The sequence below is a fragment of the Lepisma saccharinum genome, chromosome 13, assembly GCF_977018435.1.
Source record: "Lepisma saccharinum chromosome 13, izLepSacc3.1, whole genome shotgun sequence".
Lineage (NCBI taxonomy): Eukaryota > Metazoa > Arthropoda > Insecta > Zygentoma > Lepismatidae > Lepisma > Lepisma saccharinum.
Genome location: NC_139241.1, coordinates 6300684 through 6317748, shown reverse-complemented (window position 1 = coordinate 6317748; position 17065 = coordinate 6300684). Strand labels below are relative to the sequence as shown.

The 17065-nt window shown below is 38.4% G+C and overlaps 1 protein-coding gene across 4 annotated transcripts in view; it reads left to right on the top strand.

The window, feature by feature from the left end:
- The window catches only part of LOC145996860 (uncharacterized), an 81457-nt gene that overhangs the window by 10334 nt on the left and 54058 nt on the right, over nt 1-17065 (top strand). For all 4 annotated transcript variants that reach the window (XM_083133400.1, XM_083133401.1, XM_083133397.1 and 1 more), the window contains exons 2-3: nt 4975-5082; nt 12952-13075. In XM_083133400.1, the coding sequence (XP_082989526.1) occupies nt 4984-5082; nt 12952-13075 (223 nt within the window). In that variant the 5' untranslated portion in view covers nt 4975-4983. The remainder of the gene's footprint in view (nt 1-4974; nt 5083-12951; nt 13076-17065) is intronic.

Below are 17065 nucleotides of genomic sequence, written 5' to 3'. Positions count from 1 at the left end.
TGTTCTGAAGGGAGGCCGAAACTAACATGTGGAACTTTGAAGTTATGTTTTCTTGTGATGATTTCAGATCTCATAACTTCATTCTTTGTCATCCATATGTGAAATCTATTTATTTCTCTACCGATGTTCAATATTCTGTCATATTTATAATGCAAAAACAGAATTTTTACGTTTTCTGTTAATAATCATACATATCGGAATCAGTTGAGTGTTGGAATTATCAAAGAAATTACTGACGTGTGTATCGTAAACATATCACCTGTATGTGGCACAGTGTGAAGGTTGGAGCCCACGAAGTCTAGAACTCCGTTTTAATGAAGGTGATGGGATCAACACCATGCTCCAGCCATGATTTCCGAAAATATTCATTGATTAGTGGCTGAACAAAACCCAGAGCTATTTTATGTTGTTATATTTATGAAAAATCTGCATTTTGTAATCAACCTTCTCGAATCGATTCCTGGTCTTCCACGTCACAGACTACTAGCTGGTTCTCAACATGTACTGTGAAATCGATACTTTTTTTGCAGTGTCACATCGCTATTAGTTACATTCATTTTACCACCATTTTGCTATTTGTAGTGTTAGTATTTCAAGTCCAGCTTTACACCAAGTAGGCTAATTTGTACTTAACTTACAATTTGAAGTGGAATCTGAACCACAAAAATAGCAGGTTTACAGGTATAGAATACTACAAAGTAGGGCATCGTGGGTTCTAATTTTGAGCAAAGCAAATTGCCAATAAATTTACTCATCCAATATTTCTATAAATAGAATGTAATTTAGTGTAAAATTCTGTTATTTTGCCACATATTTTTGTGAGAACAAGGGCATTATGCATATGCTCTAGTTGTGCAAACAAGACATGTAAATATCCATTACTGTGTCTAATGCAAAACTAGTGGCGCTAACTGTGGGGCCCGAGCGCACCCAATAAATATATTTTGTGTTGTTATTATTGTTACAAATTTTTATCGTGATTCAGGGTTTGCTTATTGAAATCAGTAAATAAGAATAAGTGAGAATATCTTCTTAATGTGTACTGTGTTCGTCTCTCCTACCACTTGTCATGTGGTTTGTGTTTGTTTTCGAGTAGTCAGACTGTTGGTCCACTTGATCTGGCATGCTGAGCAGTGACAACAATAATCAAGTGTCACTTTTCTTGAGTGATTTAGGAGTGGGGTTTACCAAACACAATATGCAGGAAGGGACCAGTTGAAAAGAAGTTTGGGTTTTGCATGAACATTGCTATAATGTGGTGATTTTGTTAGTGTTATTTATCGTGGCTAAATTTATTATCAACATCTGTAGGTAGACAATACCCACGCCCACTGTTCCGATATCATCATCATTCTTTGCCGTTTCCTGCCTCTGGCTGAGTCGGCATAGAAGTCAAGCCTCTCCATTTTCTTCTGGTTATCCACCATTTCTCTCTTTCCATGGTGTTCCAATCTTGTCCTCTTCTCCTAACACTCTCCACTATCTGTTCTTTCCACCGACACCCTTCCGATAATATAGTTAAATTAGCTGAATTACTGATTTACCAATTTCGTCTGCAAATAATTCGGGGATTGTTATCTTTTAATATCAAGTGAATGGGAAGCAAAGAATGCTGGAGGTAGCACTTCTCAAAATTCACAGAGCAAACACCTGTGGATATTTACAATAAACATAAAAAAGTGGTGTTATATTAAGCAGGGGTAGAAAAATACAGGATGCCTGGTCACCATTTGATCCGATTTCGACCCTCTCTTATTAATTTTTCATTAAAAATCTGAGCTTTTCTGGAATGTTTTCCCCCCATTTTCATCACCTTTCATGTCTTTATCGTTCATTTTTCCGCAACAATGTCACCTTTTCATGCCGATTGAAAATTTTCACCAGAAATTTCCATTACTTTTTTTTTCTTAAATAATGGATTCCGTATATGCTTTCTAATTTTTGTGTTCTGAATTTTCTGTATCATGTGTATCATTATAGCAGAATAATAAACATGCCATATATACTATTTTTTGCTCTGTAACTAGTCTAATTTTTAAACCTGAAGAGATATGGTAGACTCAGTTTGCCATATGTTAGAATGTATTGCATAGTTATTATGATGTTACTGGTAGAGACTTCTTTTAGAAGGCCACTCCTGTTCAAGAATTAATTACTTTTAATCCAGTATTATATTCATTAATATATTTAATGTTTTTAGGTCGCATTTCATAGTTTATCTTAGTCAGATTCGTGGCTTTCTTACCCCGTATTGAAATATGCTGGCTTCCGAGAAGAAGGGGCTGGTGTCTGAATTGTTTTTAGTTTTGTCTACCCCTGATGTAAAGTATGCAGGGAAGGTTTTTCTATCAAAGGGGACCCTTGTTTAATGTATTCTCGCTTTCGAAACTGGAAACATGATCTCAGTTCACATGAAACTCTCTGCAGTGGCAGCATCGTAGTCTCGTAATCAAGGGGTCCCAGGTTCGATATTTGGTGGAGGCACATAGTGGTTCGGATCATACTTTAAACTGTAGGTCCAGTCCCGATTAGCCTTACTGTGCATGAAGTGGACTTAAAACTCCATATCAATCAATCAATCAACCAACCAACCAACCATGAAATCTCTCAGTGTCACAAAGAATACTCTCCCCTAGTTTAGGAAGGAGAAATTTATGAGATTATTTTTGTGAACTTGTAACTAAAGTTTTTGAAGCCACCCAATGTTTTCCAAAATTGACACCCATATGCATATCCTATTAACTCTTTCGCTGTGGGATTTTGGCATGCTGATAGCTTTCGCTGCATAGTTTTTAGGGGAAATTTTCGTAATTGCATACATTTGTAAAAAAAGAAAACAAGTAATATAAAGTAGTGATACAAATTCTACCACTATTCTTTGATCAAGGCACCAAAGCTGGGAGTCTTCCTTGGTGTTAGGTTTTCATTGTTATTGAAGTGGATACAGTGGTGTGCCAAACGGGAGAGGGGAGTTGGTAGGGGTCATAACCCTTCCATTTGATCCAGTATTCCTAAATAGAAGAAGATCAAAGCATGAGTAGCAAAATGAGGGCTGACTACCAAAAAAGTACATGTACCCCCATCCCCTGCCTTTCGAAAATCCCTGGCATGCCACTGAGTGGATGAATGATCCTTGTTGCCGTTGTTGTTTACGTACACATGACTGTAAATGTTATTCATTTGTTCAGAACCAAAGCGAGTTATTACTTTGGATAACAGTTCAAATGCCAGGCTCTAGATGGCAGCACATTCTTGTAATGCATTTTCTTACAGGGTGACTTTGCTCAACATCAGCAGCGACAAGAATATTTGAAATTCACTGCAGTCGCTTTCTATAAGTTACCGATGTTGAAAGAACTGACTGAATTTGCTTGTAGAAGCGAAAAAGTAAAGTCATCTTGTTAGTTAAAGAATTGAATGAATCACATTTTCTGTGGAACATTTTTTTATATCAGTATCAGCAAATTTTATATTGATACTTGATTGATAAAAGTAAAAGTTTCGTGTGAGTTGATCCCTACTTAGTATTATTGTGCCATGTCTCTCTGTTATATCTAGTATTTCATTCAAGTAAGTTAAATAGAGAAGCATTGCGTAAAGCAATTTTTTACGTAAAATAAGACTGCTTTAGTCAGCATCTTCAGTGGTTTTCTAACATGGAAACAAGGCTTAATCATGTTACCTTAATAACCTGTGGTGCAACAGCCTGTGAAGGCCAGGGCCTTCCTACCAACTGCTGGCCTCACTCCTTCGTGCCTCAGCAGTGGTGGGCAGTCATCCAATCAGTAACAGGGTGAAGCTTGGACACAGACCTCACTCGTATGTGTCCATCACCACATTACCAGGTTATGCTACTCAATTGAAGCTCCCCAATTTCCTCACGATGGTGGGTCACATACATTGGTGGAAATCTCATGAGAAAAGTTGTTATGCTTCCCCCTAGGTGACTCAAATTAGTATGCATCCCTTAGCCCGAGCCCGAAGCCTGACTACTTAGTCTGCATGACCACAGTATGGGATAATCATGGTACCTTAACTTATATTTTTGTGTCAGGTACCATGCATGTTTGAAGCAAAGGAAGTTTGTCGATGAAAGTAAACTTTTGTTTCCATGTAGGGTGAAAAGTTCATATTTGAATTTAAATTTTATTCTTAACTCCTAATAAAATGTCAATGTCATAAAAATGCATTATTTAACCATAAAATTTTAATTTTATCTTTTTTGTAATTTGTTCTGATTTGTTCTGTAAACAGCCTTTTTCTTGCCATTGCTCACCATAGAATACCTTCTCTCAGACACCTCCATAAAACAGATATAATGTCTATTTGCAACATCCAGTCACCACACACTCGTCACGAACTAGAAGACATGAAATTTTTGCATAAAATCATTAATGGCAAAATCAAAACCGAATTCATTTCATCTATGAGTATCCACAAGACCAACCTGCAACGTAAAGCTCTTAAACATGATATCTTTACTATAGGCTCCCCCACTTATATAATATGTTGATATTTTCTTGTCAGAACACAGTTTCTGACAATCACTAAGTATGTACATGTAACAATTTATTTTTGCCATCTTGTATTGTCTTGTTTTTTTGTTGTTGTTATTTTTATATTTTTTGTTTTTGCTACAGTTTCAATATAATATGGTCTTTCAGTACTGTATCTGAAACTTTAAGTAAATAAATAAATAAAATTAATAAATAATCAGCCAAAGTTTGTTTAAACCCACTTTATGTTCAAATAGGCTAATCGGGACTGGACCTACAGTCTAAAGTAGGATCCAAACCCTCGATTACAAGGCAAGAACAGTGTTACCAATACACCATCGGGGGAGGCTATTAATTTTAATATGTAACCATCACATACCAGTTGTTGATTCTCATGTGTTAATATATTTATTATAATAATATTACATAATTTGTAAGTTTCCTTACAATATTTTCTCTTTATCCTTGTTATATGTAGTGTCCAACAATGGTGTATGCCGAGGAGTACTTGACATGTCCATACAACAGCAATCACAGGATCCGGAGGGAAAGGTTTCAATACCACTTGGTAAAGTGCCATCGTAAGGTAAATTTTAAAACACTGTAATGTGTAGGATTTTCAATATCTCTGTAAAATTTGCAATTCCAGTGCACATATTGTGTCTGACTAATATCTTTTGTCAGCATGTAGTGATAACTGTACATAATTTTGCTTTTACTATTGAAACGTTGGCCAGGGTTTGAACATGAAGCTTGTGCAAGTGCTTAAGCTATCTCGTACTTGTATTTTCTATTTGTGTTATTTTACGTTGCTCTTCATATATTCAATACATGAATAGAATATATTGATCGGATTTATATTCTGCTTACAGCCAACCACCACAGTGGTTAGCACAGCATGTTATGATGCAGGGGTCCTGGGTATGAATCACTGCCTTGGCATGGGTGTTCTTTGTGAGTGTTCCGTCATCAGTTCCATCTTATCATGACTCATCATTATCTTCGCGATTAGCCAACACTGGCTGAAAAACGAAGTAAAATAAACCAAATCAATCAATTATATCCTGCTTACAGTGGCAGCTGGTATCTACGCAGTAAGAAGAATAGCAAATCAGATATGTATCATAGATACCTACTATGGGATTAAAAATTATGGACTTGAACTAATAATTAACCAGTAGACCTATGATACGATTCATTTGCTTTATTTTACTTTGCTTTTTGTGCCAGTTTTGGCTAATTGCGAAGAGAGGGATGAGTGATAATATGATGGAATTGATGAATTGACACTCACAAACATCCATGTCCAGGCCAGGATTCGAACCTGGGACCCCTGGTGTCGTAGCACGATGTGCTAACCACTATGCCATATAGGCTGGCACCTATGTTACGAGTTACATCAAAATTAGTCGTACTCGTTTCCATGTTAAGCTATGGTAACCAAATTTTTAAAAGATAAAAATGTGTGTTGAACATAGCAACACTGCACATTCTGTCCCTACTGCGATGTCCGTGAAACCATGGAAACTGGGAGCTGTCACCATGTTCAGTGCACATCTTTACTCCGTTGAATAAAAATCTGCATAAAATTGGTTTCATAATGTGAATTGACAATGATAATTAATTTTAAACACAGATGCTAAGAGATTCAATAAAAGACCAAGATTGTACAAAGGCTGTCACAGAGAAGGTGAGACAGATTTTTTCCTGGCTTAGCAACACTGCCTATGGTTTCGGCACTAGTCGCATCGTGTAGGATGACTCATTCTGTTTCCGTAGCAAGTTGTCACATGTTACGAAACCACGTTAGTGAGCAGCTGTGTTGATTTACGTGGAACGTGTTTCGTTTACCCCTCCAGGTTTTTGTGTATAACATTGCTTTTCGCAATGGGTATTCAAGATCAACAGTGACATGCCATAAAATTTTTTTTCGCGTTTAGGGAAAAGTGCTGCGCAAACATATGCAATGTTTGAACAAGCATGTGCCGCACAAGACAGACTGAGTAGAGCCACAGTATTACCAAGGAGTCATTGAGACTCTGTGCCAGGGGACGTAGCAAAAAAGAGGCCACATTCGAAGAACTCCTTCATATTGCACCACGATAACGCACGTGACAGCCTTTGTATTTGTGGTACTACCTAAAGGTGTGGTTTTGTTTGTGCGGTGGTCGCATGTGATGAGTGCATACGACTGTACTGCACACATACACGTCAAATGGAATTCACCAGAAGTGGTTTTGTTTGTGCGTTGAACGCTGGGGAATGCATGCAGCTGCTGCAATGACTCCTCTGGGAGCAGTCAGCCTGCAGCGATCACATGCGTTCCAGTACGTTCTCGTGTTCCTCGACTTGTGTTTATTGTTTGGAAGCAGTGGCGGCTGGCAGCTAGTATGATGGGTGGTGCCAATGTGATAAAAAATCGTAAAATTTTCTCTAGCATATGTCATAGAAATCTAATGAAAGAGGTAATTTAATGGAACTTTGTATACTAAAATTGCAGACAAAAATTCAGAGTTCCTAAAATTGGTTTATTTTACTTCGCAATTGTTCTACTTTTGGCTAATCGTGAAGATAAGGATGAGTAAACACTTTCAAAGAACACCCATTTCCAGGACGAGATTCGAATCCGTGATCCCTGGCGTCGTAGCATTCTGTGCACAGAGGTCGGCGAGAGTTTCTAGGAAATAAATGTAACTATTAAAATTTCAACGCCTGTCACGTTACCACTTTTTTTTAAAAAAATAGAATTGATGTTTAAATCTGGCGTGGGACGGCCAAGTTGTTTAACTTTTAATTTAATATCGTATAGTACCTTGGAAAACGGTGTATGTAATAATGCTATAATCTGACTCATCTTCACTCACTACACTTCCTTTCACACACCATCGGACACTTTCACTACACTAAAAAGAAAAACACTGAACAATCAACCGAGTCGAACACTGTATTCTCGCTTTGCAACCCCAGCACGGCAGACGGTACATCAACAATTGGTGATACTAACAACTGGAATTTGATTATCTGCTAAATGAACTGTGGATCTACAATTTTTAAAATTCAATGCAAGAAATTGAATTATATCTCCAAGTGGAATTCTTATACTGATAGATTTTCCGTGTGATTTTTTACAAATATTAATGTAAAAAATCCCCTGGTATTGTGAATTCCCTTTGATATTTAGTCAATTCTTTGTTACAGAAAATGTCTTCAATATTTTGACAGCGTCAGTTGCAACACGTGAGTGTGTGTGTGCGTGAGAGCAAAGGATATGTATTTTCTTAAGGAAGAAATCAATAACAAAAAAGTCTGGATGGCTCTTTAGACGCATATATCTAAATGGTTATATACATTTGGAGAAGATATTGTGGTCTTTCTTGCCAAGTAGGCAGGAGAGTATCTTTCTCCTGAATTACTTCTCCAACGAATATTGCAAATCGGTCAGAATTGGTCACTTCTCTGTGAAAATTGCAACTATGTCAACACAATGCAAAAGCTCTCACGTCGTGCCACTCAAGAAGGGGCACGGCTGGTTGTCTTATGGCTACCACCTCCTTTTCCGTTTCCTGCAGATACTTTTTCATGCCTCTGCGCAAAGGCCAAACTATTCTGGCCCTGAACAAGTGATAGAACAGCTGGTGATGTGGCACAGGAATTGAGGTGGCCGTAAGTTCGAACGCTTACGAGATTCGAATCTCCTCTTTCGTAAATTATTAATTTAACTATATTTTAGCAAAGCAAGTGCTTGTTCTTTTTCTGAGGGTAGAGCCATGGCACGGCGGCTCTCCTCTTAGAGCCGCCGCTGCTTGGAAGAATGAGTTTCAGCAAAGAGGATGATTCAAAACTCATAGAACTGAACGACTGGTTGCAGTTTACAGGAATTATACGGTCCCACTCACAGAGACTGCAAAGATGTGGTGCTAAGGGATAATATTTGGGAAAACAGAGTACCCTCACATCTGGAGAATACAACAGGTGAATAGAAACTTCAAGCACTTTAATTAGTGACCCTGACTGTATTTTAGCAATCTACGAAAAATATTATTTTGACATAGTTACACATTTTTCATATTTTGGTGATTTATCTACATATTTCGCAAGCTTTGGCTAAGAATCCGGTCCATGGAATGAGTGTTGATCGACGAGAAGATGAGGTAGACTTATTTTACAAGAGTCTGGCAATGTCAGTGAAAATATTGCCACGTCATTTACAGTCACAGGTAAAACTTAAATCCTTGCAAATAGTGACGGAACTCGGAAATCAAGCCACAAATGAGACGTTGAGTGTAGAAAATATTGTGTTTATATCAGAATCGACAAATTTGATTTAAATATTCAGGAAATATTGATAAATCAATAAAACATTCGTCTCTGTTTGATGATTGTATTCATCGAATTATTAGAACCCACTGCGATAGTACCAAAGATTGATTGTAAACTAGAATTTTTTTTACTGTTTTTGAAAGAAATTTCTGAATATCTTCCTTAATAGCACATGAAACAGAATGAAATTGATTTATTCTTAACCCAAAAGAATGTGTTAAACTTTGTTTCATTGTGACATTTTTGGAATTAAGTTGCAATGGTATCATTCATTTATCCTTTTGTACATCTCATTTGTTCTCTTAACTTCGTTTTGTTTTAAAATGTACTGTCTCTGGACGTGATCCATGGTATATAGCTCAAACTGTCACCGTTGCATGCGTCTGCTGCATAAACAAAACTTCCCCACTCATGCATCGGTCACAAGCAATCACTGCATGCAGCGAATCACATGCAGCCATCGTACAAACAAAACTGTACCTTAATACAAAAAAAACAGTTGTTTTACGAAATTGATAAGAACCTTTCTTGGATGGATTTACAAAATCTGAAAATTAAGAATTGTGTTTAAACCTTTTTACCTGTACTATATTTAAATTTCATTACGATCGGACCGTAAGTTTTTATTTATAAAACTTCAAACACAAAAAAAACTCTTTTTTGTTTTCACGATAATATAAAAACGAAGGCATACTTGAAAGAAAATTGTTACCACACCATAAAAAACTGAATCGAATAAGCTATATTTTGATGTAAGTCTACTAATTAATTTTTAATTAGAGTCCAAACTTGAGTATCCATAATTTTTAATCTGATAGTAGTGTTCTGTGGCAGGGTTGTTAGCACATGACACTGCAATGGTAGGGTTCCTGGTTTTGAATCCTAGCCTGGGAATGGGTGTTCTGTCCCTTCATCAGTTTCATCGTGTCCAAAAGTGGCAGAAAATCGACTCCAAATAGAATCAAATCAAATTAAATAAAATTACATCAAATTCGTTTTGCTTGAGTTTGACAGCCTCTGTGGTCAAGCACGTTAAGGTCATGCGTACCAGGGGTTTGTAGGGAAGTGCCCCAAAAAAAAATAAAAAAATAAAAAGGTTTTCTAATTGTTTGTATAAGTCAGAAGGCCAGACTGGCATTATAAAAACCAAAGAGTCTTACACAAAGTACCCTATGAACCCTGAAAGTAGTCTCGCAGAGCGTCTACAACATGCATTGTATCAGGTCATCCCATAAGTAGTGTCGTTTTTTGAGCACCACTGCAATGACGTCATCTGACAAGTGAATTGTGAAGTGCATGGCATGTGCCATAGCTGTGACATATAGGGCACGTAATTGTACATGAGTGTGTAGAGGGAGAACGGTCTACTCCACATTTTGGAACAGTGTCGTGTGTTCGATCATGGCAGTGTCGGAGGAACACATACAGCATGCCATGCTGTATGAATTTCACCAGTGACATTCAGCCACCGCAGGGTGCTATTGATTTGCGGAAGTGCCAGAGATGGTTTCAGAGCTTTCGTTCTAGAGTTGCCAGCCTCACCCACAAGCCACAAGAAGGGAGACCTGTTCAGCTGAACAATGATGCACTGCGATCAGTGGTGGAGGCAAATCGAATTCACACTGTTGAAGAACTGGCCAGCAAACTCCATGTCACCCATTCGACCATTCATTGTCATCTGCAGGACCTTGGGTACGTGTCGAAACTTGGGAAATGGCTACCCCCTGCTTAACGCCTCAGCAGAAGCAGAATAGGGTGGACATCTGCAGTTCGCTTCTCAAAATAATGAAAATTATTCAATTTGCATAAATTTCAGAATGCTTGTACTCCATAAAAAAGTGGCCGCGGTGGCTCAGTCGGTAACGCGTCTGACTACCATGCTCAAGGTCCCGGGTTCGATCCCCGGCCGGTTCAAATCCGGGAACTTTTCTAACGGTGGAAGCGGCCCCGACGCCTACCCAGCGTCGAATAACATGGGTACCTGGGGGAAACCCTGGGGGGTAAAGGTGGTCAGGGGCGTGATGCTGATCACATCACCCCCACTCACGACCGGATCAAGAAAGTGTGGGGCGTTACCCCCGCACCCCCTATACGCCTTCATGGCGTGGTGCTATGCACAGGGGAACACTTTACCTTTACTTTACCTTTTTGTACTCCATAAAAGTGCTGTGTGGCATTTTTGTGTACTCCGCAAACACCTAGACTTGAGAAAAGTATCGGCCAGTATTCGTGACTAGATTCAAACCAAATACTTTCCAATAGCAATACTACCGCTATCGGCTGATACTGACTGATATATTAGTATCGGCTTAGCTGTAATTTTGTATGAACAGGAAGTATCAAATCAATTTCTTCATTATTCTATTCCTTCTGTAAAGAAATTACATGTTGTGGTCTCACTTGTCACTTTGAATAAGGCCAAAGTGATATGTAATTGACAAAGCATACTTTTAAACTACACCAAAATTATTTTCTAGTCTGCGATACTACTACAGATTCAGATACTGATTGTTGAAAATTGTAACAATTTAAATACGTTTCAAAATATAGGGTGTTCCGTTCAGACCTCCCACATTTCAATTCAATGGAATGCGAGTGGTACTAGACGAAAGAGAAACTCAAAGATTTTTATTGCATGACCTCGAAGTTCAACATTCTCTCACTAATCTGTGTTCTGGTATGCAAAGACCAAATCAGTCATTACAGTGCAAAGAAAATACTGTGAAGCACCTGATGGGAAAACCATTAAGGCATGGTGTGCGAAGTTTTTGGTGACTGGAAGTGTTAAACAATCCGGAAGTTCTCAGATTGGATATTATTCGTGCTACAAACTGTACACTGTATTAGAGTCCAGTGTAGAGGTGTATTGGTGTATTCGTGTTTAGTGTTTCTTTCAACGAAATTCTTTGAGTTTTTCTTTCGTCTAATACCACTTGCATTCCATTATGTTTCATAACCTTTTAGCAATGATGAATTGAAATGTGGGAGGTTTGAATGTAACACCCTGTACTGGGTGGGCCAGACTCAATTAGGCAGATTCTGAACATTAGTAACCAATCAATCGATCAGCACACGGAAAAATGGGAAAGTACATTTTGTTGTCGATAGATGGCAGCATCATACGGTATGCTGTGAACGAGGACAATACTGTGCCTACTTAGTGCGCAGTGAGGAAGCATCATGGCCGGAAGACGGTTGTCTGTCGAGCAGCTTGTAAAATGTGCGTGCCTGTTCTCAGTTACTAACAATGTATCAGAAGTCCAGCGCAGGATGTTGGAAGAGTTTGGACCGCCAGCAGTCCACAGGGAACAGCCCGAATAAACAAGCAGGTTGATGAAACTGCCAGTGCTTTGAATCCCAAGCACCCTAGTCAGCCGAGAACTGTCCAAACTGCTGACACAAGCATGTGTTGCTGCGGAACTGGCATCGTCTCCTCAGAAATCGAAGTCTACCTGCCTACAGATGCTGAGGGAAAGTGTCATCCCAGAACTTCAGAGGAGACAAAACTTTCATGAACTGTGGTTGCCGCAAGATCCTATTGGCAGTGAGCAACACCTGCGTGAGGTGATTGTTCAGGAGTTCAAGAATGTTCCGGTAAACATGTGTAGTAAGGCATGTAAAAATGTTGCTTTACGTCTACAAGCCTGTGTTGACTTAGATGGTGCCCAGGTCGACAACTATTTTGAAAATCCATGACTTATGTGTGTGTGATTCCATTTTTGTAACCATTTTGTAACATTTATCACAATAAAAATAAAAATAAAAAAATAAAAATAACATCTAATCAAAAACTGCCTAATTGAGTCTGCCCACCCGGTATATATTAATATTAGTGGGCGAGTATTTCACTCCAATTACAAGCATCCAAATACTAGAGTTTTGTTTTATAATATTCAAAAATTACACCAGTATAAAATACCAGTTTTTTCATATTATATTGGTACGAAATCAAAGAAAACTTGTAGTTATGCATAACTTCCAGGATAATTAGGCTCTGTGAAAGTTTCGTGTGGCATTTTAACGGATCGACGTGTCGGTATCAGCTTAGCCCAAAGTATTATTATTATGCACAATTTTGAAATGCACTGTAATGATGTAATCATTAAGACTATTTATCAGTATATTTTAATTGCAGCATAAGCTGACCCATGATCTTTCTGTCTGCCCATTTGAAGCGACTCATCGAGTGTCTGAGCCTGAAATGCTGCATCATGTCAGCACGTGTAACAACCGAAGGGTCGTCGATGATCACACTTTAAGTAAGTATTATCTTCTTATTTGAAGAGGGATGACTTGAAAAATGTCATGGACTTGAGTGGTTATTACCCTTTTGAGACCCAAGGCCTTTTTCACATGTAAGCCTCTCTGTCCCGAGCCGATTTTGAGCAAAATGCAGAGTTTCAATTAAATGAGTGTAGATCGGAGACTAATTGCCCTAGAAAAATGAGTGGTATACTGTTGTACGCGGAATGAACCAGAGATTCAGACTATATGAAATTTATGCAAATTCGGCGTATATGTGGCAGGGGGGAGGGGGCTAACTCTCAAAATTTCAGAAAAAAAATTTGGTTCCCCCAGCCTCCCCTCAAGGAAAAAGTACATGACAGTGTCGACATGCACATGGAAATAATCGCTGACATGTAAGGAACACAAAAATATTTGCATTATTGTCATATGACCAATGTAACTTGAGTTATACCCCCAAAAGGAATGGTCGGCACACCACTGATTCAAGCTTCAAAATGCAGCGGGACCTTGAAATGACTTTAGCTCAGAGACTATTTGCCTGGAGATATGAACGATATACCATTGTACATAGAATGAATCACAGATTCAGAAGATATATAATTTATGCACATTCGGTGTATATATTTGGGGGGAAAAGGGGGGAAATCCCTTGAAAATACTTTTTTCTTAAAAAAATGTGGTTTCTCCCCCCTCCCCCCCAAAAAAAGGATATGAAAAGTTCAAAATGCACATAGAAATTATCGCTGACATGTAAGGAACACAAAAATATTTGCATTATTATCGTATGACCAATGTAACTTCCCAAAAGGAATGGCCACTGATTCAAGCTTCAAAATGCAGAGTTACATTTAAATGACTATAGCTCAGAAACTAAATGCCCTAGAGATATGAAAGATATACCGTTGTACGCAGAATGAATCACAGATTCAGACGATATATAATTTATGCACATTCGGCGTACGTATGGAGGGGGAAGGGGGGGGGGAAATCCCCTCAAACATACTTTTCTTAAAAAAATGGTGTTCCCCCCCCCCCCGAAAAAATTTCAAAATACAAAATTTATGCAAATTTGGTATATATATGGAGGGGGAAGGGAGAAAACCCCCAAAAATTATTTTAAAAAATTGTCACCACCCAAAAAATGTCCTCGCACTTGGGCACAAAACGACACCTACGCACAACATTCACGGACGAAAAGCTAGAAGGCAGTCAAAAATGAGCGCCAATTCTTGCAGCTGCTTGAAATTCTATTTTTAGACAATGTAGGGTAACCCCTGTCGCAACTTGTGAACACTTGTGCTAATAAAAACAAAGGTTTCCTTCAGCGCACTTCGAAATTCCATTCTCACAATGCAGATTCAACAACCAGTCTTCCCCCTCCCCCCCACCCCCTGCTTGCGCCCTCACGAAAACTTTCTTTTTGACATCAGATACTGATAAACAAGCTTCCTTCGAATGCAGTGAACAGGAGGGAGTGAAAAAGCATTGCTTTACAGAACAACAAAGCCGGTCTTCCTTAATTGGCAAAAATTTGACCTTGAAAAGAGACGCAAAAGAGAAGTACCTTTTCCCGCCTTTCCCTGCCTTTCCCCCTCCATTTTCATGGAGACAAAAAAAATGTAAAAAAAACATTTCTGTTAAATACATGTGTTAGGAACAATATAAAAAAAATCGAAATTCTAGCCAAAAATAGAAAAGTTATAACGTAAAAACTACGACCTTGACACAGCATCTCGATCGAGATGCTTCGGACCGTGAGGGTTACATTTGGGTATCTCGCTCGAGATGCTTGGGACACAAAAGGTTAACCTTTAGGGAACAAGCAGAATATGTGTATGCTATGGCCTGAATTGTGCTACGGACAAGCAGGATATATATACATGGTGACCCAACATTATCTTCCATTTTGATTCGCACAGTACTCATGTTTTCACAGAGTAGGGACGACACGATGTGTTCAGTGTTCGGCGAGAAATGCCATATCAGTAAAATGGTCAGCTGCTACAGAAGGTTGTTCGCTTTATATCCGACCATTTTTGACGGGTACTCACCTTAAGAGATTCCGCGCTGCCACCACCGATCATGTTCTATTGGACCCCCAGCATTGTGGACTATTGCCCGGCATCACAGTTTCCTTTGCAGCAAGCTCCGCCGCAGGACAGGCATGGGAATTCTGTCCCACTCCTCCCTGCAAGCTTTCCATAGACCATCCAGGGTGCGCGGGCGGCAATGTTGAAGACTTCGTTTCAACAGTCCAAATGCACAAAAATCCATTGGACTAGCATCTGGGCTTTTCACAGGAATGTCTTCAAACGGAATGACACAAATTCCTAATTCCTCTGCCATTTCCTGATGAAAACGTAGTGATGTTCTGGATGTATGACTCGAAGCCTTGTCCATATGGATCATCACCTGGTTTGTCCATTCCATACAATTGTGGGATGTCTCTCCGATAGATAGGTGTCAGAATGGAGTCTTGGAAGTATCTGGCATTCACCTTCACGTTTTTGTCCATCTTTCGTATCATCAACTTACCCTCATATCCGAATCCCGTCATAGGCGTTCTTTGTGAGCTTCCGCTCATCAATTTCATCACTCATTCTTATTTTTACAATTAACTAAAAGTGGCAAAAATTCAAGTAAAATAAAGCAAATCAATTATGTTAAAAAGTTACATCTAGTAAAACGTGTGTGGTTCTACTAATGATAACAATCCTCCGTCAAAATTGCAAACTGAAGTGAACAGTCATTTGTTTTATCATCTTGCTACCTCTTTGCTTGTGCTCGAACTGGGCAGCTTTTGGTACAAAAAGCAGTATATGAAATTGCATTTTCATGTTAAAATGGTGAATGTAACTAGGGAACGGAACTTTAGGTAAATAAATGTTTTTTTCTGCGATAAGATAGAGACCCTCGTTTTTGCCAAAATTCTGATCATAGCCTTATATGTCAACACAGCAAATTTTATTTTACATAAAAACACATATTTTCCAGTTTTCCGTATGTAAATACATATTTTGCAAATTTTCATTTTAAATACATAAAATCGCTCATTGACTTCAGCTACCTCAAAATCCTCGAAGGAAAAATGTTTATTCTCTCCACCTCTTTCATATCGAGAGTGTTCGGTTTGTTTTGTCTTTGAACACGGTCGCTGACAGACTTCTGGTGCCTCGCCTACGATCCTATTGGGGGAAAATATTACCCCCACTGGATGTAACGCACAAGTGCTAATCTCTAAATGTACAGAATTTTTTGGGAAATACCACGGTTTTCAAACTTTGTGTCAAATTGCACGTGTTTTGGAAGGTCAAGTAGAGGAAGAGGAAGCTTTGGAAAACTTCAGCGTTATTGACATTTCGTGCTTCCAATATGCAAGAATTGTTTCTTGTGACGTGGAGCGATCTTTCTTACAATATAAGATGCTTTTTAGAGATAATCGTCACAGATTTACAATAGAGAATTGGGAAAAGACTATTGTGATCCACTGTAACTCTTCCAAAAAATAGTTCGCTAAGAGTTAAGAAACTGATTTCAGATGTTTGAAATGCATGTAATATTTTGTTTTTGTTACCAAATGTTTTTTTTATTTTTGTTACATATTTTCCTGTTTTTGTCACATTTTCAACATTTATGACACAAAAAAAATATTACTGAGTTTTTAGGACATAAAGTTCCCTTCCCTAAATATAACCATAAATTTCATTTAAAAAAAACTATACTTGTTATGCCAAATACAATTTTTACTTCTAATTGCACATATTTGTAACTACAGCACCTTGAATAATGTAGTGTGGAAAACGGCACAGTTCTGTGCACTCTGGCTGGTTCCACTCGAAAATGATCCGCTAGAGGTGCTGGTGTTGAACCCGGTGCTTGGTATTCATCTGCTTATAATGGAAGTAAATGGAGTTTTCGCTGCAACGTCTGATTCTTTTACATGAAGCATTTCTATGAATGTGATAATTGCTATGATATTTGGTACAGTGGTCAAGAAGATA